The 17,542-nt window shown below is 52.3% G+C and overlaps 1 protein-coding gene across 3 annotated transcripts; it reads left to right on the top strand.

The window, feature by feature from the left end:
* Nucleotides 1-1,718: 1,718 nt before the first annotated feature.
* Nucleotides 1,719-13,337, top strand: SPINT1 (serine peptidase inhibitor, Kunitz type 1). 3 transcript variants are annotated; one of them, XM_006201661.4, is made up of 11 exons: nt 1,719-2,311; nt 2,588-3,127; nt 9,246-9,370; nt 9,602-9,740; nt 9,834-10,004; nt 10,185-10,211; nt 10,553-10,678; nt 10,788-10,838; nt 11,533-11,703; nt 11,926-11,973; nt 12,407-13,337. In XM_006201661.4, exons 2-11 carry the CDS (start codon nt 2,653-2,655, stop codon nt 12,616-12,618), a joined length of 1,545 nt encoding a protein of 514 aa, XP_006201723.1. In that variant the 5' UTR covers nt 1,719-2,311; nt 2,588-2,652; the 3' UTR covers nt 12,619-13,337. The 3 variants fall into 3 exon arrangements, with proteins under 3 accessions (XP_006201723.1, XP_015092623.1, XP_072818761.1); XM_015237137.3 differs by having other exon boundaries at nt 1,719-2,392; XM_072962660.1 differs by lacking the exon at nt 10,553-10,678.
* The last annotated feature ends 4,205 nt before the right edge of the window (nt 13,338-17,542 follow it).

The following is a 17,542-nucleotide window of genomic DNA, read 5'->3' as shown; positions in this document are numbered from 1 at the left end:
CTTTTTTCTTTTCTTTATTATTATTTTTTAGATTCTACATATGAGTGATATTATGTGGTATTTTTCTTTCTCTTTCTGGCTTACTTCACTTAGAATGACAATCTCCAGGTCCATCCATGTTGCTGCAAATGGCATTATTTTATTCTTTTCTATGGCTGAGTAAGTATTCCATTGTAGATATATATACCACATCTTCTTTATTCAGTCATCTGTGGGTGGAGATTTAGGTTGTTTCCATGTCTTGGCTATTGTATATAGTGGTGCTATGAACATTGGGGTGCATGTACCTTTTTGAATTAGAGTTTCTTCGGGATATATGCCCAGAAGTGAGATTATTGCATCATATGGTATGTCTATTCCTAGTCTTTTAAGGAAACTCCATACTGTTTTCCATAATGGCTGCACCAAACTATATTCCCACCAACAGTGTAGGAGGGTTCCCTTTTCTTCAAAAGGGTGTGACGCATTTATCGTTTGTGGATTTTTAAATGATGGCCATTCTAGCTGGTATGAGGTGATACCTCATTGTAGTTTTGATTTGTATTCAAATTGCTAATTATTCTCTGATAATTAGCAATATGGAGCATTTTTTCATGTGCCTATTGGCCATTTGTATGTCTTCATTGGATAAATGCTTGTTTAGGTCTCTTGGTTTGTTCTGAGTATATGGACCAATGTGTGGGAAGTACTTAGGAACAGGGTTTGGACATTGTTAGGGCTTGATAGATATAGGTTTTTGTAATGGTATATATGATGGAAGTAATGATAAATTGGTGGTAATAGTACCATAAGGTAATAGTCTCCTGTGTTGGGATTCTTGTGTGTATAAGGTATTGAAGGAGACAGGAATCAAATTTCAACAAAATCCTTTCTTTTCAGTAACTGCACAATCCTAGGCTTCATTCCCAGTGTACCATCTTTGCTCTATGTTCCCCACTGTGTCTGGGACAGTGTAAAACCCCAGAAAATCCAGAGAAGGGGAGACAAACTCCAAATTCCCACCCCAACACCCACAATATGGGCAGTTAGGGAATGTTACAGTTCAGCCAGGGAAAATGATTGCAGGTTTGGCTACAATGACCTAGTGGGCAAAGCTGCCCTAGAAGAGAAAGTAGGAAGACTGTTCCCATTGGGTGGGGGGTTAAGTCATCATGGAAAGGCTTTGAGTCTCTTTTTGGGGAGAGCATTAACAGGATTAATCTTGCTCTGTAAAGAATGATTTTTAAGAGAATGGTATTTTTAAGAATGGTCTTTTCTTCACTCAGGAAAAGCAAGGAGTCCGTGGTTGTGTGAAATTTATTAACTCAGCTACTTTGATGAGCAGGAACCCCTAGCTTCCAAGGATGGCATTTCACTGGAAGAGAGCAGCCAGCTCCTGACCAGGAGCATCCCCTTGGTGAGAGAGGAGAGGGATTCTGAGCTCCAGGGAAGGAAGTAGCCGACCAATGAGGCTAACACAGACTCAGCTCCAACAGAGACCCGAACGTAAATGTTAGTACAAGATGAGAAAGGGCCTCCAACAAAAAGGAACCACTGCGGGGCAAGCAGGGAAGCCTGGCCCTGGGAATTCGCCTCAGTTTCTCACTCTGGCAGAAAGGAGGGCTTCCGGAGCTGGCAAAGGCGGCGGCGGCGACGGGCATCCCGGATTCCGGTTACCAAAGGGGCATTCACACAGCTTCTGGGATCTCTTCCCGCCACGGGATGGAAATGAGTCCCCGAGGGCTGACGATGACAGCGAGATCATTTGCGTCGGGCTTTTCCCCATTTCTCCTCCTGCAGCAGCTTCACTTGCGCCTCAGGCACGGGTCTGAGAAAGCTGGTTCCAACTGGAAAAGAAAGCCGGAGGCAGCCGCTCCAGAGCACCCGACCCTTGGGTGACCGATTCGCTAGAGCGTCCTGTCCTGGCCTCTGGGGATAGGGGTGCTCTTCTGGGGCGCGGGATCCCCCCTACCTGAGGCTGAACTTGGTGGAGCCGGCGTAGAGCAGCCTTGAGGGGCGCGCCCCGAGGCAGGGCACCAGGGCCTATGAGCCCCTTTGGGAACCAGGCCGTGGGGAAGGGGTCGGGGATCGCGGGGACGCGCGGCAGGCGGTCCGGAAGCTGGTGCGGCGGAGGCTCGGCGGGCGTGGGCGGGCCGGCGGCACTGGGGTTAATGTCCGCCTCGCCCCGGCCGCGCTGACTCAGTTTCACCAGAAACCAGAGGGGAGGAGGTGGCCGATCCCCAGCGCACCAGGCATCGGGGCGGAAGCGGCGTCCCGAGCCGCGCTGGAGGCCGGGACCGGAACCTCGGCCCCACCCCACTCACCTGCGCAGGTAACCCGGGCCTGGGAGAGCGAGGCGGAGGCGGAGCGGTTTGGAGCATGCCCTTTGTTCTGCGCCCGTGCGTGTGTCCGGGTACGTGAACTCTAGCCGTCTAGTGGCTGGGTCGCGGGAGTGTGCGTAAGAGGATCGGGCCTGCGTGCCCCACTTCACTCCCGGGGTGCACGGTGCTCCTCCGTCCTCCTCTTCACTTCCTCCCGGCCGGCCCGCCTCCTTTGAAGTCTCCTGGCTGATCCGGTGTCTCCTCCTCCCTCCCCTCCCCTTTCTCAGGTCGCTAGCACCCTCGGAGCCCAGAAGCCCGCACTGTGAAGGTGACCCCTGTGGGGAGGAGGGCGATGGTCCCTGGGAGGACGATGGCGGGGGCCTGCCTCTCCCAAGCCCGCACTCTGGCGGTCGCCGTGTGGCTTCTGGGCGCAATCGGCCTCCTGCGCACCCAGGCCGGGCCACCGCCGGTGCCCCCCGGTCTGCTTACGGCAGACAACTGCCTGGGCCGCTTTACCCCCGGGGTGCCTGCCTTCGTGCTGGACACCAACGCCTCGGTCAGAAACGGGGCCACCTTTCTGCGCTCCCTCACCGTGCGCCGCGGCCGGGACTGCGTGCATGCCTGCTGCAGCTCCGAAAACTGCAATCTGGCGCTGGTGGAGTTACAGCCCGACGGCGGGGAAGACGCCATCGCCTCCTGCTTCCTCATCGACTGCCTCTACGAACAGAACTTTGTGTGCAAGTTCGCACCCAGGGAGGGTTTCATCAACTACCTCAGGCGGGAGGTTTACCGATCTTACCGCGAGCTGCGGACCCAAGGCTTTGTAGGTAAGGACGAGGGTGGCGGGATGGGTGGATCTGGGACGACCCAGAGAAGGGGCTGGTTATGGAGTCCTGCGCGAGGCCAGCATCAGAAAGGAGTTAGGAGGAGAGACCCATTCTACCCCAACTCCTCCTTAGAAGTAGGCTGCATAAACAGTAAATGAAGGACACAGGCTACAGGAATGGGGGGTGGGGTGACATTCTAGAGCCCAGAATGGCTCCTAAATTCAGAATGGAGAGTGGGCTGGTGCTCTGGGATGTGTGTATGGGAACCAGGAGGCAGCTTCCGGGGATTCCCACTTCTGGCCCTAATAGGCCTGGCCAGGGCAGGGAGTGAACTGTCTGGAGGCCACTTGGTGACTAGATAGGTTTTCCCGGCTAAGCACTGTCCTAGGCACCTTGAGGCCATCAAGTGAACCCGGTGAAGGATAGGCTCCATCTCCACTGCTGGGATTGGTTATAGCATCTCCCTGCACCCTTCCTCCAATGTACTGGACTTTCGGTGGTTTGGGGAAAACTGCCAGATCCCCAGAGTCTAAAAAACAAACCCAGTCTGGGGGTGACCCAACTAGGGAGGGAGCAGTATTGTGGGCACAGGAGCCTAGAGGCTCTGGGGTGGGTGAGGAGGGTTTCTGGCTGAGTCAGCCCAATGGTATGTATACCTGGTAGGGAAGGGATGTCATCTCTTTAGGCAAGTGTATGTGTGTGTGCACACTCGTAAGCAGTCAGGGCTCTTCCTGCTTAGGATCTGGTAGCCAAGCTGTCTGCTCACCTTGTTTACTTCCAGGCAAAGTGGGACCCGGGGCTCCTCCTCTTTCCTCCTGGGACTGAGCAGTTAACTGGGATCAGGGCCTCTCCAGAGACCTTCGTTCCCCATTCTCTCCACCTGCTATTCTGGCCAGGTGGGGCTCCAGGGCAGGGATGGGTCACACTGATAACCTCTATTAGTACTTTACAGTTTGCTGATTGCTGTGCCACTCAGCCTCTCACTTAGGCATCAGGACAACCACCTCTGAAAAGGGTGCTATTAGTAGTTGTCCCACTTTTTAGATTAGGAAACTGGCTCCCATGTTAAATAATTTGCCCAGGATAACACTGCCCACAAATGGGAGACCTAGGACTCAAGCCCAGGCAGGATCGCCAAAATTCCTGTGCTCTTTTCCACATAAGAGCACCTTTCTGGTAGAAAACCTGTCTGACAGCCTAGCGGACAACAGAACCAGAGACTGGGGTACCCAGGGGCCAGGACTGGCTGGGGCTGAGTCGCGGTGCTCAGTTCTGGCAAGCGGAGAAGGGATTTCTCTGTCCACCCTTTTCCTGGTTAAGGGCCTGCTCTTCTCCCCGTCCTCCCAATAGCTCTCCTGGAGCTCTGAGGAGAGGTGGAATGGAGATTCCGGGAGGGAGACACTGTCTCTGGGCTAGGCTGGGCCACTGGTTCCCTCTGGATCAGGGCCTGAGCCTGTTCCACAAGAAGCAGCAGAGTGTAGGTGGTGATGACTCTAATTGACCTGAGATGCCTGTGCCCTCCCTGCTCTGACAAGACCCATCGGAGTCCCACTGCTGAGCCAGTGCCTAAAACTCTGGGGTCTGGTCAGAGAGCAGAGCTAGACGAGGCTTTCCTCTTCTGGAAACCTCCCCACCCCCTGACTGGCCTAGCTGACAACTCAGGATGGCGTTGGGATTTCCTGGGGCCTGTGGGGGGCTGGCTAAAGCTTAGACTTAGCATGAACCCTAGCCATTTCAGGGCACTGCACTGTTTGGGTGAGTGGAGGATGCTGTGTGTGTGTGTCAGGGAGTCCATTCTCAGCTAAGCCTGGCCAGAGAGGTTGGAAGTGGGTACAAACATTATGGCATCCTGGAGGCTAGGCCAGGGGAGACCGAGGCAGGCAAGGTAGGCGAGTGTTCAGGGGTTTTTTGATTCTTGCACTGGGGAAATCCCCTGCAGGGTGGTTCGATCTGTTCCCCTTTCCCTGCCTGTGGCTAGGCTGGTCCAATCCAGATTCCTGGGGCCTCCTGAGTACCTGGGTCCTTCCTCTCCCTTCCCCTGCTCTCCCCCACTTTCTGAGGGAGGAGTGGCTTAGAAGGTGGAGTCTGTTGCCCTGGAGATGTCCTGAGGCCTGGTAGCTGGGGGAGGGGCTAGCTTTATTGCCACTCTGGCCCTCTGCTCTCTTGGGGGTGGGACAAAGGGAGTGGTAGGGCAGGGCATCTGCCCCTTGCTCCTAGGGGCTGGGACTTGGAGAGGACCAGCTGCGTGTGGGTGGACATTGCTGATTTGGCCCAAGGTCTGACATATCACTCTGCTGCCACTTCCACCCTGGGGGCCGATGGGGCTAGCCCTGTCTGTCTGCTAAGTAGACTGCCAAGTAATCTGTCTTCTTTCCCCTTTCAGACTGCTGATTACTTTTTGAAAAATGCAAGGTGGGAGGAATGGGCTTCTCCCAGCTCACTGCCCCCTTGGCTTGGCCTCTCACCTCAGGGCCTGGGGCTGGCCCCTGCTGGGCCCTCAAGCCACCGGCTGAGGTTTGGTTCCAGACAAGTACTTGCCTGCTCTCCCAGCCTCACTTCCCCTCAACCCCTGTAACCTTGGTTCCCTTTTCTCATTCCTGGAGGCCTCTGCACCTTCTGACATGTTTCTCCTTTGAAGCTCTCCTCTCCCATCCCTTTTCTGTCACTGTGTGTCCTGGTCTTCTCACTTCTGGGACCACCCTCTGTAAGTCCCCTATTGGCTCTGCTTCCTCTGCCTCATCAAAGAGGATTCCCTGTGACTCAGCCTCCTACCAGGTGTTCTTATCTCTTTACCTTCTTCGCTTCAGTTGAACACACTCTTCCACTTGACACACCCTCTGCAGAGCCTCTGTGGAGGGCAGTTTTGGCAATATCCATCAAAAATTGAAATGCACATAACATAACCCCAACACAGTTCCACTTGCAGGAACTAATCCTGCGGCTATACTTAAACATGTGGAAAACAACTTACCAGCCAGTCACTCACTGTATTGTTTATAAGAGCAGAGAATTGGAAACAATCTAGGTGTCTGTCAGCACATCCTATAATTGGATACTGTGGTGCTGTTTTAATAATAATAAACCCTGAAGCAGCATGGGTTAGTTCTTAGGAAGAAAGGAAGAATCCAAATTAAGAGATCCAAATGTTGTAAATTATGGCACATTCATACAATGGAGTACTATGCAACCGAAAAAAGTTTGTTCCGTGTTGCTATGAAATGATTTCCAGTATGTGTTAAGGGAAAAGCAAGACGAAGAACCTGCATGCTTGTGAATTCAATTCTCTCTCTCTTGATATTTACACATACACACCCCCCCCCCCAGACTAGTAAGAGTGGATGCCTCTGGAGAGAGGAACCTGAAGGGTTAAGAAGAGGGGACTTAATTCTCACTACCCTTTAGTATTTTTAAAATTTTTCATTATGTACGTGTATTACCTAAGCTAAAAACAAAAACAAAACCGTAACATTATAAAGGCAATCAAAATCATAGCTCTAAGCAGGTATGACCTGCAGCATGGCGCTTTGATGTTTTGGAGAGAGCATGAGTCAGAACCTGATTCAAATCCCAGCTCTGCTGTTTAGAAACTCAGCAACCCTGAGCAAGTCACTTAACCTCTTTGGTGTCAATTTTCTCATGTGGAAAGAATGCATTTGTGGCAGGATGGTTAGGAAGGTAGGCGACGTAGATCAGGGTCAACAAACTTTCTGTGAAGGTTCAAATAGTAAATATTTTAGGCTTTGTGGGCCATATAGTGTTGGTTACAACTGCTCAGCTCTGCCATTGTAATGTCAAAGCTGCCATCCATGATATGTAAATAAATAGGTGAATCTGTATCTTAATTTATGGATACAAATTTGAGTTTTATGTGCTTTTCACATGTCACAGAGTGTTAATTAATTTTTTTTCAATCATTTAAAAATATAACAGGTGGTGGGCTAGATGTGGCCCATGGGCTGTAGTTTGGCAACCCCTAGTGGAGATGCTGCAGGTAAAATACCTAGCCTGGTACCCGGCACACTTCAACAAGGGGCAGCTTTGTTAATGACTCCAGATCTTTATCCATCTCTGGCTTCTCTGGAGCTCCCACTGTGCACCTCCCCTCTGGATGGTTTTCCCTCCCTCAAATTCAACTTCTCTCTGACTAAAACCACATGTTCCTGCTCTACCTGATTTCCCTTCCGCTCTTGCCCTGGCTCTCCTTCCCCAGTTCCCAGCACCTGTCAGTCACGGAAGCCTGAAGCGTCTGCCCAGAATTGTTTCTCACATCCTCCTTTCCATCTCTCAGCTGTCCCTTACTTTAGATCACTCCTATTGCATCTACCTTGAACCCCTGCACTGGTCCACTGGCCAGCCTCCTTGCCCCAGAGGAATAATTCCAAACAGATAGGTAAACAGATGCTGACTGGAGCTCAGGAGTTTCCCTGCTGCCTGGGCCCTTGACCCCTCCCTTAGGACTCCTGGACCTCGACCTGGCATCTAGGACGTCAATGTCTAGTGCAGCCATGGCCGCAAGGACTTTGTGCTACTGTTCACAGCCAGTGTCTGTCTCCTTCCTGTATCACCAGTTGTTAAATATTTGATTGTCACTCCCGGTGCGTCCACATGCCCTGACCCAGCATCCAGGGCCCTTGGACGTCTATTCCAGGCAGGCTGGTCTTAACGTCCACCAAACCAGTCTTGCAAATTCCTGGCTCGTTGCTTTGGTTCATCATGTTTTCTGCTGTCATCTGCAACACAGAACATTCTCCCCTACAACCAAACAAATTAAAAACAAAAGAATCAAAAAATCCCTTCTGTCTTCTTCACAAGCCTCACCTTTTCCCTCTGACTTGCCACTGTCTTTCCCTTCTCTGAACATCCATTTCCTGTCTCGTTTATGTACCACAAATCCCTTCATCTTGTTGGGTCTTTTGTCCCACGTTGCCTCATGCTGTTGGGTCTTCTCTGCCTAAGTGGCCCATAACACCCTCAAGGGCATGTGTCAGTTTCCTAGGGCCACTGTACCAAATTACTACAACCTGGGTGGCTTAAAACAACAGAAATGTACTGTCTCATAGTTCTGGAGGCCAGAAGCCCCAAATCAAGGTATTAGCAGGGCCACGCTCCCTCTGAAAACCCTGGGGGAGAATCTTTCCTTGCCTCCTCCAGCTTCTGGTGGCTTCAGCCATTCCTTAGCTCCTGGCTGCATCACTGCAGTCTGCTGCTGTCTTCACACAGCCTTCTTTTCCTTCCCTGTTTTCTCTTTTCTAAAGGCACTTGTCATTGGATTTAGGGCCTACCCAGCCAATCCAGGATTGTCTCATGTGGAGATGCTTAAATCGATTAATTCTGCAAAGACCTTTTTTTCCCCCAATAAGGTCATATTTATGAATTCTGGAGATTGGACACGGACATTTTGGGGAGGGGGGCACCATTCAACCCACTGCAGGCAGGAATCCGGCTTTGTGCTGTTTCTCTTTCCAGCCCTAACCTGAGACTCGAGGAAGCCTCAGGCACGGGCACTCCCTGGTCGAGGGAGGGCATGGTTCCCTTGGGTCCTCTTGTAACTAGAAGCTGAGTCTGTCTGAGATGGCAGAGGCATCCTCCTCCGTGGCCAATTATCCTGGGACACCCAGGCTTGACATGGCACAGCCTGGGGACTCTCTGCTTAAGGCCTCTATCCAGATGGGTTTCTCAGCAGTGATCTAGGCCGCAGAGTGAGGGGTGATGGTGTTAATTACACATTAACTTATCTGGCTTTTCAAAAGTGTTGTTACTAACTTTTTAAAGCAATTATCACAAGTACCTGCTTATTATAGAAAACAGGAAAAGCCCCCCTTCCAAATATATGTGCATATATATATATTTTTTTCTCCCTAAATGGGATCAGATAGCAATGTTGCTCAGTTATTTGCTTCAGAAAGTTGGTTTTACAACATAAAAACGTCGTAGTATAATATATCTAAATAGAGGACGAGAGGATGGTTTGGTTGTGAACGCCCATCTGTACCCCCGTGCAGGCTGCTAAGTCTCAGGTTGGTCTAGGTCACCCATACGGCACCAACCCCTCACCCTAGGAGAGATCCTGTCCATTCAGTGAGAATGAATACCTCACCTTATCTCACCTTCCTCTCAGGGTCCAGGATCCCCAAGAGCTTGGCAGGCATAGACTTGAAGGTACAGCCCCAGGAACCCCTCATGCTGAAGAGTGAGAACACAGACTGGCACCTACTGCAGGGTGACACAGATGTCCGGGTAGAGGTGAGACACTGGGCTGGCTCCCTGACCCTCACCTCAGCTCTCCAGGGCCCCTTTTTTGAGGCCATCAGCCAACCCGTGGCTCCAGACAGGGTGGGGTGGATAGGAGCTGAGGATACACTTAATACCAAGTCCCTCTGCTCTCCCCAGTGGGAGTGGGGGGTTGGCTAGGGGGACCTGGGGCAGCCCAGGGGCATCGAGGGGTCCCAGCCTGATGGCCAATCCTGTGTGTAGAGGAATGACCCGGACCAGGTGGAGCTGTGGGGACTCAAGGAAGGCAGCTACGTGTTCCAGCTGACAGTGGCCGGCTCAGAGCAGCCAGAGAGCACGTCCAACGTCACAGTCACCGTGCTGTCCGCCAAGCAGACAGAAGGTGAGGAAGGGGGTGGGAAGTAGCACCAGGAGCCACCCCCTACCTCAGTTGATTGGGCCCGCAGACCCCCCTCACCAGCTTTCCTCCCTCCAGAATACTGCCTCGCATCCAGCAAGGTGGGCCGCTGCCGAGGCTCCTTCCCCCGCTGGTACTACGACCCCACGGAACAGATCTGCAAGAGTTTCGTCTATGGGGGTTGCTTGGGCAACAAGAACAACTACCTTTGGGAAGAAGAGTGCAAGCTCGCCTGCCGCAATGTGCAAGGTGGGCCTTTGCGAAGCAGTGTTGGGGCTCAGGTCACTTTCCCCCAGGGTAGGTGTTACCTCGTCACAGGTCAGGGAGGTGGGCGGGGGAGTCTCCTGTCCCCAGGCCCCTGTCAGCTCATCCCTTCGCCCTTTGGGGCCTGGCCCTGCCTCCTCTCACTTCTCGGTTTTTCTCTCCTAGGCCCCTCAGTGGAAAGGCACCATCCAGGTGGGCTTTGCTCCTTTCCCTATTCCTCTCACCCCTGCCAGCCCTCCAGCCCTTATCAGCTCTAGGCCCCTGACCATGTTGCCTTGGCCCAAACCAGTCCTACCCTCATAGGATGTGGAGGACCACAAGCAACCCACCCCTTGCAGCCCAGCATCCTCCTAATCTGGGTCTGCCCATTTTGCGTGTAGCAGGGTTTGGGGGGCGGGGGTGGAAAGGGAACAGGGGTTGGGTCATGCTGTCGCATTAGGGTAGAAAGGGCCAAGTAGATGATGGACCCTTGATACTTGCTGGCCTCTGCTGGAGCCTGACCTCACCCACCGCCCCGTCCTGCCCCCACCCAGTGTGCTCTGGCACCTGTCACTCCAGCAAGTTCCGCTGCAGCGATGGCTGCTGCATCGACAGCTTCCTGGAGTGTGACGACACTCCCGACTGCCCTGACGCCTCCGACGAGGCCACCTGTGAAAAATGTGAGGCCTGGGAGATGGAGGGGCGGTGGGCAGCGGTGGGGAGGGCTGGACCGCTTGCCCTGCGCCTCTGAGAGACTCTTGTTGAGTCTCTGATCTTTCATCTTTGCAGATACCAGTGACTTTGATAAACTCCAGAGGATCCATTTCCCCAGAGACAAAGGTGAGCTCCGGCACAGGTCCCCTGGGTCAGGGCTCCACTGCCGTCCTCACTCATCCCATCAACATACCAAACGGGCCTGCTGGGTGTACCAGGCTGGGCGCACCTCCTTGGCTTTCCTTCTGTGTTTCCCAAGCATCAGACATCCTCTTAACACCTTCAGAAATTTAGTCATACCCACATGTCGCTGAGATGTTACTGGTTTAACTTAATGTATTATAAAGGAAATGTTACATCACTACCATAAATGGAAAGCCTCTATTATGTGCCACAAATTGAGACTGACTATTTAAAAAAGTACAATGAAACATGGTAATCAATTCTAGCTGGACACTGTTGCCTGCCAAGGCCCAGATCCTGAGCCTTCTTTGTTAAAAGTTAGACCATCCAGTGATGGAGAGAAAACCAAGTCCTTGATATAATCAGGAATGCTGACAGAAAATTGAAAAAGAAATAGTTATGTGAGTCAGCCTAGGGTAATTCTGGGCCTAAGATTACTGTCCTGGATTTATTTCCTTGCTTCTGGCAACACTGCAGATGGGCCAAATGTTTCTGGGGCCCCTGAGGCCCTCACTGAGTCACAGCCATCCTCAGCATGAGGTGGCTTGGGAGGTGACATGCAGCAGCCATGTAGAGCCTGGTGGTGGCAGGGATGCCTTGTGGACACTCACCCCTTTGCCTGCTCTTTACCCCCCAGGCCACTGCGTGGACCTGCCAGATACCGGCCTCTGCTTGGAGAGCATCCCACGCTGGTACTATAACCCCTTCACTGAACGCTGCGCCCGCTTTACCTATGGCGGTTGTTATGGCAACAAGAACAACTTTGAGGAGGAGGAGCAGTGCCTTGAGTCCTGTCGTGGCATCTCCAGTGAGCCGGGCAGTGGGGGCAGAAGATGGGGAGGGGAAGGGCTTAGCTGGAGCACTAGAGCACTGGGCTGTGTCCCAAGGCCTGGACTGGTCACACCTCGTCCTCAGAACAGCTGGAATGGGGGTGGGAGAGGGTGGCAGTGGGGGTCTGGGGCACTGCTGAGGAGTGGCTGAGTCTCCGAGCCCTTCAGATTGACTTGTTTCTCCCCCCATCATTTTGTAGAGAAGGATGTGTTTGGTCTGCGGCGGGAAAGCCCCGTTCCCAACACAGGTAAGCCCCAGTCTACCCTGTCACCACTGAATTAGGTATCAACTCAGGGATCAACTCCACACAATTGGTTGTGACTGCCTAAACCTGTGTTGAGAAGGATCCTGAGGTTGGCTAAAGGGACAGAGCACCACAATCAATAGTGATACCTGCCATGGGCAAGGGAGAAGCATAAAAATGCACGTGCCAGGGGTGTGCCGTCAGAGTCCCAGGCCCCTCCCTGTGATGCCTGCAAGGAGAGCAACCCGGAGCTGAGACCGAGGCCCATCGGAATCCCTCCCACTGAGCTCTCAATGGAGCTTTTCAGCTGCCCGAGGGGCAGAGGTCCTCCCACACCCGGCATCCACTTGCCTTGGTCCCTTCGATACAGAGTAGGGGTGGGTGTCAGAACTAAGCAGGCTCTGGGAACGCTGCAGTCAGCTCCTTCCTCCCCCAGGCTCCATGGAAGTGGCCATCGCAGTCCTGCTGGGCACCTGCATCGTGGTGGTGGTAGCCATCCTGGGTTATTGCTTCTTCAAGAACCAGAGGAAGGGCTTCCACAGACACGGCCACGGCCGTCCCCCACCCCCTACCCCCACCAGCTCCAAGGTCTCCACCACCGAGGACATGGAGCACCTGGTCTATTACCAAACAACCCGACCCCTCTGAGCCAGGGGCTGCCTTGGCCCTTGAGCCAGGGGCTCTCGAGGGCTTTCGCCAGCTCTCACCTGGCCCTGTTTCCTCCTTGCTGAGATGGAGGCCTGGGCTGGGGAAGACTTTGAGACCGGATACCTCCAGCCTGTTTCCCAGACCCATTCTGCCTCCAAGACCAGGGCTCAAGCCTGGCTTGGAGGTGTCTTAGCTAAGCTCAGGCTGCTTGTTCCTGAGAATGCTCAAGGGTCTGAGAGGTGCTGAAAATCTTTGAGCCAGGAGTCCCACACACGGTTGACCTGTTGGCCTAGGATTTCAGAGGAAGATTTGCTTCCTGTTCAAAGCTGCCTGCCCCCACCACATGGCCTTGGGAAGGGGCCTGGGGTGGCATCAGAAGCTGGAGGGCCCAACCCATCCTCCAGAGCTGCCCCTCCCACTCTGCACAGTCCAGGGCTGGGGAGAAGGACTTCCCTGTATGTTTTGTTGTACAGAGTTGCTTTTTGTTTATTTAATGCCACGGGGCTGGGTGAGAGGAGTGGAAAGTGGCTCTCTAGTGCCTGCCTCCTCTTCCCCTTCCCCCGAGAGTTAGCCCCAACCTGGCCCACAGAGCCAGATCCTCTGTATCCTCCCCAAACCCCCCGGGGCACTCCAACATCACACTCCCACCCCCACCCACTCCCCTACTTCCCACAGGCCCCAGTCCACCCTCAGTGTAATAAAACGATTTGTTCTGTGAGTCTCCTGCCTCTGCTCTGTGGGCCAGGAGAGGGACAGAGCTGCTGGGGGGAGATGGGGCCGCCCTGTCCAACCGGTTCAGGCTTTGGTCACCCTGTTTAGCAGGTTTTCCCACCCTTCCCGAAACTGTCCTAGCCCTGGCCCCTGGGGGCAGGGAGAAGCGCCAAGTCTGACCACCAGAGGGGAGGTAAGGGAAGAGGAGGAGGAGGAGAAGAAGGGATGGGAGGGGACGGAGGGCAGTGGAAGTAGGGGGCCTAGGGAGGCTGGGGCACTGGTTTGAGCTTGTCAATGAGCCTGTTCAGTAGCTGAGGCCAGCTTTAACTGCAGTGTGTAGTTGAGGATGGCAGGGGAGGGAGAGTGTACAGGCTTGAACCCTGATTCTTGTGTCTACTCCATTTGGTTTGGGGACAGGTTCCCATGTGGCCACCCATCAAAGCCTTTGCTTCTTCACAGGAGTGTAGCTGCTCCCCAGGCTCTGAGCTCCTGCCCAGGAAGGAGCCTTTAGTTGAGGTGCTCCCCTCCAACCCGCACCCCTCTGTTTGAGCTACCTCCTGGGGCCAAAAAAAAAAAAATCTTCCTTTGAATTCGTTTCTTCATTTGTTCAACAAACTATTGAGTGCCTCTGAGCCAGGCACCACCAGTCGTTAGAAATTTGGTATGGTCAAGATTAGCACATTGGAAACCCCATGTAAGTGCTGTACGTCTCTCAGGAGATGGCCTCAGCACACTGCCCTGGGATGAAGGTACCTCTATTATCCTCGTTTTACAGGTGAGGAAACTGACTCAGCAAATTTCAGTCCCTAAGGTCCTAGAGCTGGTACGAGAGGACTGATTCAAACCCTAACATTATGGCGGCAGAGTCTAGTCTTAGAAAAGAAGTACTTTTAGATTGTGATAAGTGCTCTACAGAAAAATAAAATGGCGATGTGGGAGGTTGGGGGCTCCTTTTAAAGGGCTGAAGTGCAAGCAAGGTAAATGTACAGCTCGATGAATTTCCATAACTGCACACACCCAGGAGCCCAGCACCCAGATTAAGATGCAGAACCTTACAAGAAGCCCAGGATGGGCCTCCTTTTGATGGGTAACCTCACACCTCTGTGTTCTTGTATCTGTTATACTCAGCCTGGACCACCTCCCTCTTTCTCATCTTTCAGCCTAAACTCCAGTTCTCATTCCTGAAATCCTCCCGCACATACACACAGCTCACACCTGGCTCCGGGGCATGACCTGCTCCACACCCCTGTGTCTGCTAACAGGATGCTCAACAAAGAGTATGCCCCCTTTTCCATTCTGTTCACTTATCTGTCTTGCCACTGGGTTGTGGACTCCTGGAGATGCAGATGGCATCTTAGTCACCTATGCATCTCTGGCACCCCACACGTCCTCTATGACCTTAGTAAATGGTAGTGGTTCAATAAACATTGAGTAGACAGCAGGAGGTGGGGCCCATTCCCGTGCTTTGGCTGTTCCCATTTCGTGGGGCACTGCATTTTTGCTTCCTACTTTACTAGCCATTCATCTTTCCATCGAGGCTCAAAATGGGCTCCATCCCTCTGGTTCCCCAAGGACTGAGAACAACCCTCATTATCCCTTGGTTCTCTATGAGCACTTCCAGGGCTGAGGTAAATTCTGTGTCCCAATGCCTAGAAGAGTAATCAGCACAGAATAAGAGGTTAATAAGTGTTGGACCAAAGGGGATATCCTTCTCTTAGGGAGAAGTGGAGTTGAGGTGAGACCATGGCAGACGAAGCACCTTCTCCAGGAAGAGCTGTTTGGATGGAGGGCATGGCTGGGTCAGCTGGGTGACAGGAGGTGGGATTGCACAGAGGCCACTAGGGGGTGCTCTCACCACTACTAAGCACTGTCTTTGCTGCAAGGTTTTGATCCAGAGTACACACCCCCAGGCAGGTGGCAGGTGTGGAGCAATGAAAGCTAAGATGCAGCACCTGCTCTTCTGCAGCTTCCACTCTGGAGTGCTGGCGTAAGGAATGCAAATACCGTAACAAAACAACTTGGTCCCCAAACCACTGAGTCTTCCCCAGCTGTCCCTCTGCTCCATCCCTACCGAAATAACTCCTATTCTCAGAACTGTCATATTTCCATTCCTTTGCACAGGCAATTGCCTCTATCTCAAATACTTCTTTGCCCCTGGAAAGCTCCTACTTACTCCGTGATCCAGTTCAAAGAAACTCCCCTTTTCCCCAAAGTTCATCCCTGTCCTCTCCATCCTCTGTACACAGCTCTGTCACACATGTATGGCCCATGTTAGCATTTGTCTGCCCTCGTTGGGATGAGGCACCTCAGGGCAGAGATGGGAACCAGGTCTTATTTACCTTAGCATCCACCATGCCAGGATCTACTTGCGTATACAAGATATCCCACAAGTGGCTGTTGAATAAAACAGAGGCTGGTCAAGCCGTGGAGATTAGGAGGAGATTAAGAAAGAGCTGCATGAAGGAGGTACAAAATGAAATGAGCAGGTGGGTCTGGGTGTTCCAGGCTTAACAAAATCAGAGCGAGCAAAAGCTGGGCAGTGGAGGTCATGGGTCTTGCTTTGATTGGGGTCAGCAAGCTGCTCCGTTTGGCTCAAGCATTGGGAGGAAAAGCTGGGAGGTTGGTGGGTAGAGGTCACGTTGGTGGGCACTGGGGATTTGAGCAGGGAGACAGGGGAAGGAGTTCTCCAAACTCAGCTTTAAGGAGTGGACAGGTAAGTCAGCTATATCACTAAAGGTCGCAACGCAGGAATGAGGGAAAGGAGGAGGAATCCACACCGAGTAACTTAGGCAGAGTAACCTATGTGAAGTACACAGCAGATGTGCAGTAAGTAAAGGCTTGTTGGAAAGGTTGCACACTGGCAGCCAAAGGGGCTGTGACCCAAACAGTGGTTAAATTTATTTAATTAGTTACTAACATTTAAAGAGTCAGGAAACTTTATTTTTTTAAAAAATCCTTATTTCTAGCTTCTTGTGAAAACTTGGGATACTGGCAATCTCAGGGGTCCACATTCCTGCAGCAATTTGGGCGCTAGGTCCTCTTGAGCCCTTCTTGCACTCACCGTCCCCAAACCCCACCCTCCCTGTGGCTCCCAAGGTTAGTGCTGGCCTGGGCCCTCGAGCCTTTAACTTTGGGACACGCAGCATCTTATCTCTTATAACCCACCCTGCCCTCCTCATATGGGAGAGTTTTTCTCCAAAACTTCTTGGTCCAAACAGTTCAAGTAAACAGTGACAAAACCTGGGTTATTTCTCCCAAACCCATCCCTGCCCACTTAAACAAACAGCCCTGAATGAGGAGTGGTTTACCCTATTGCACAAGACCACTCTCTTCTCCACCCACCACAGCTAACTGAAGCCTGGGAAAGCACTTCCCGGCTCCCCCTGGGAGGGGCTGTGGTCAAAAGCACCACCTGAAGCCCCACACCAGGAAGCCTGAGTCAGCCTCCGGTTGGGGGGGGGGGTTGCCCGGACTCTCCAGGAGCACTTTCTCCCCTCCTCAACCTGCAGTGGCTCCCAGGGGTTCTATCAGCAGAGCCCAGACCAGGAAGACCAAGAACACAGACTGGGAGAGAAGTCGAGAGGCCCCTTGTTATGAGGCTAAGACAAAGCCAACAACAAAAACTTCTTTAACGTTGTATGTTTTAGAGAAACAAAACTGAAAAAAGATATTTACCGAAAAGTTCAAAGTGTCTTCTCTCTTGCGAACAAAATGGTGGTTTTCATTTTCTTCTTTTTGTCAACCTTCATTTTCTAAATTTTCTATGAGTATCTATTGCTCGTGTAATAAGAAAAAGTTATTTTTTGAAAAAGTCTTGAGATCTGTTTTGGAAAGAAACAAATCATCAGACCACGAAGCTCTGAGGTGGGACAGAGACAGTGGGGATGGAAAAGGGGAGCGTGCGTCTGGAGATCTGGGGAAGGGAGAAGCTTTGGGACGTGGTGACTGGCTCGTGCCCAGAGGAAACTGAGTCAGTGGAGCCTTCAGGTTTTCTGTCCCAGGAGCCTGGCAGTGCCACCTGCAGGAACAGGGCCCAGTGGAGGAGCTTCAGGAGAACCAGGCAGAAGTTACCAGATGGCCAGCAGGTACCAAATGGAAACTAGTTTTATTGATTTTATTGTTGGTTACTTAGTTTTTGTTTGCTTTTGCCTTGCCTCACTGGGGAAGGATTTAAAGGCAATTTAAAGGGGTCTATAAACTATGAGATAACATG

This window comes from Vicugna pacos, chromosome 6 (assembly GCF_048564905.1).
Source record: "Vicugna pacos chromosome 6, VicPac4, whole genome shotgun sequence".
Taxonomy (NCBI): domain Eukaryota; kingdom Metazoa; phylum Chordata; class Mammalia; order Artiodactyla; family Camelidae; genus Vicugna; species Vicugna pacos.
The sequence above is the reverse complement of the archived record's forward strand: the minus strand, read 5'-3'. Positions and strand labels throughout refer to the sequence as shown.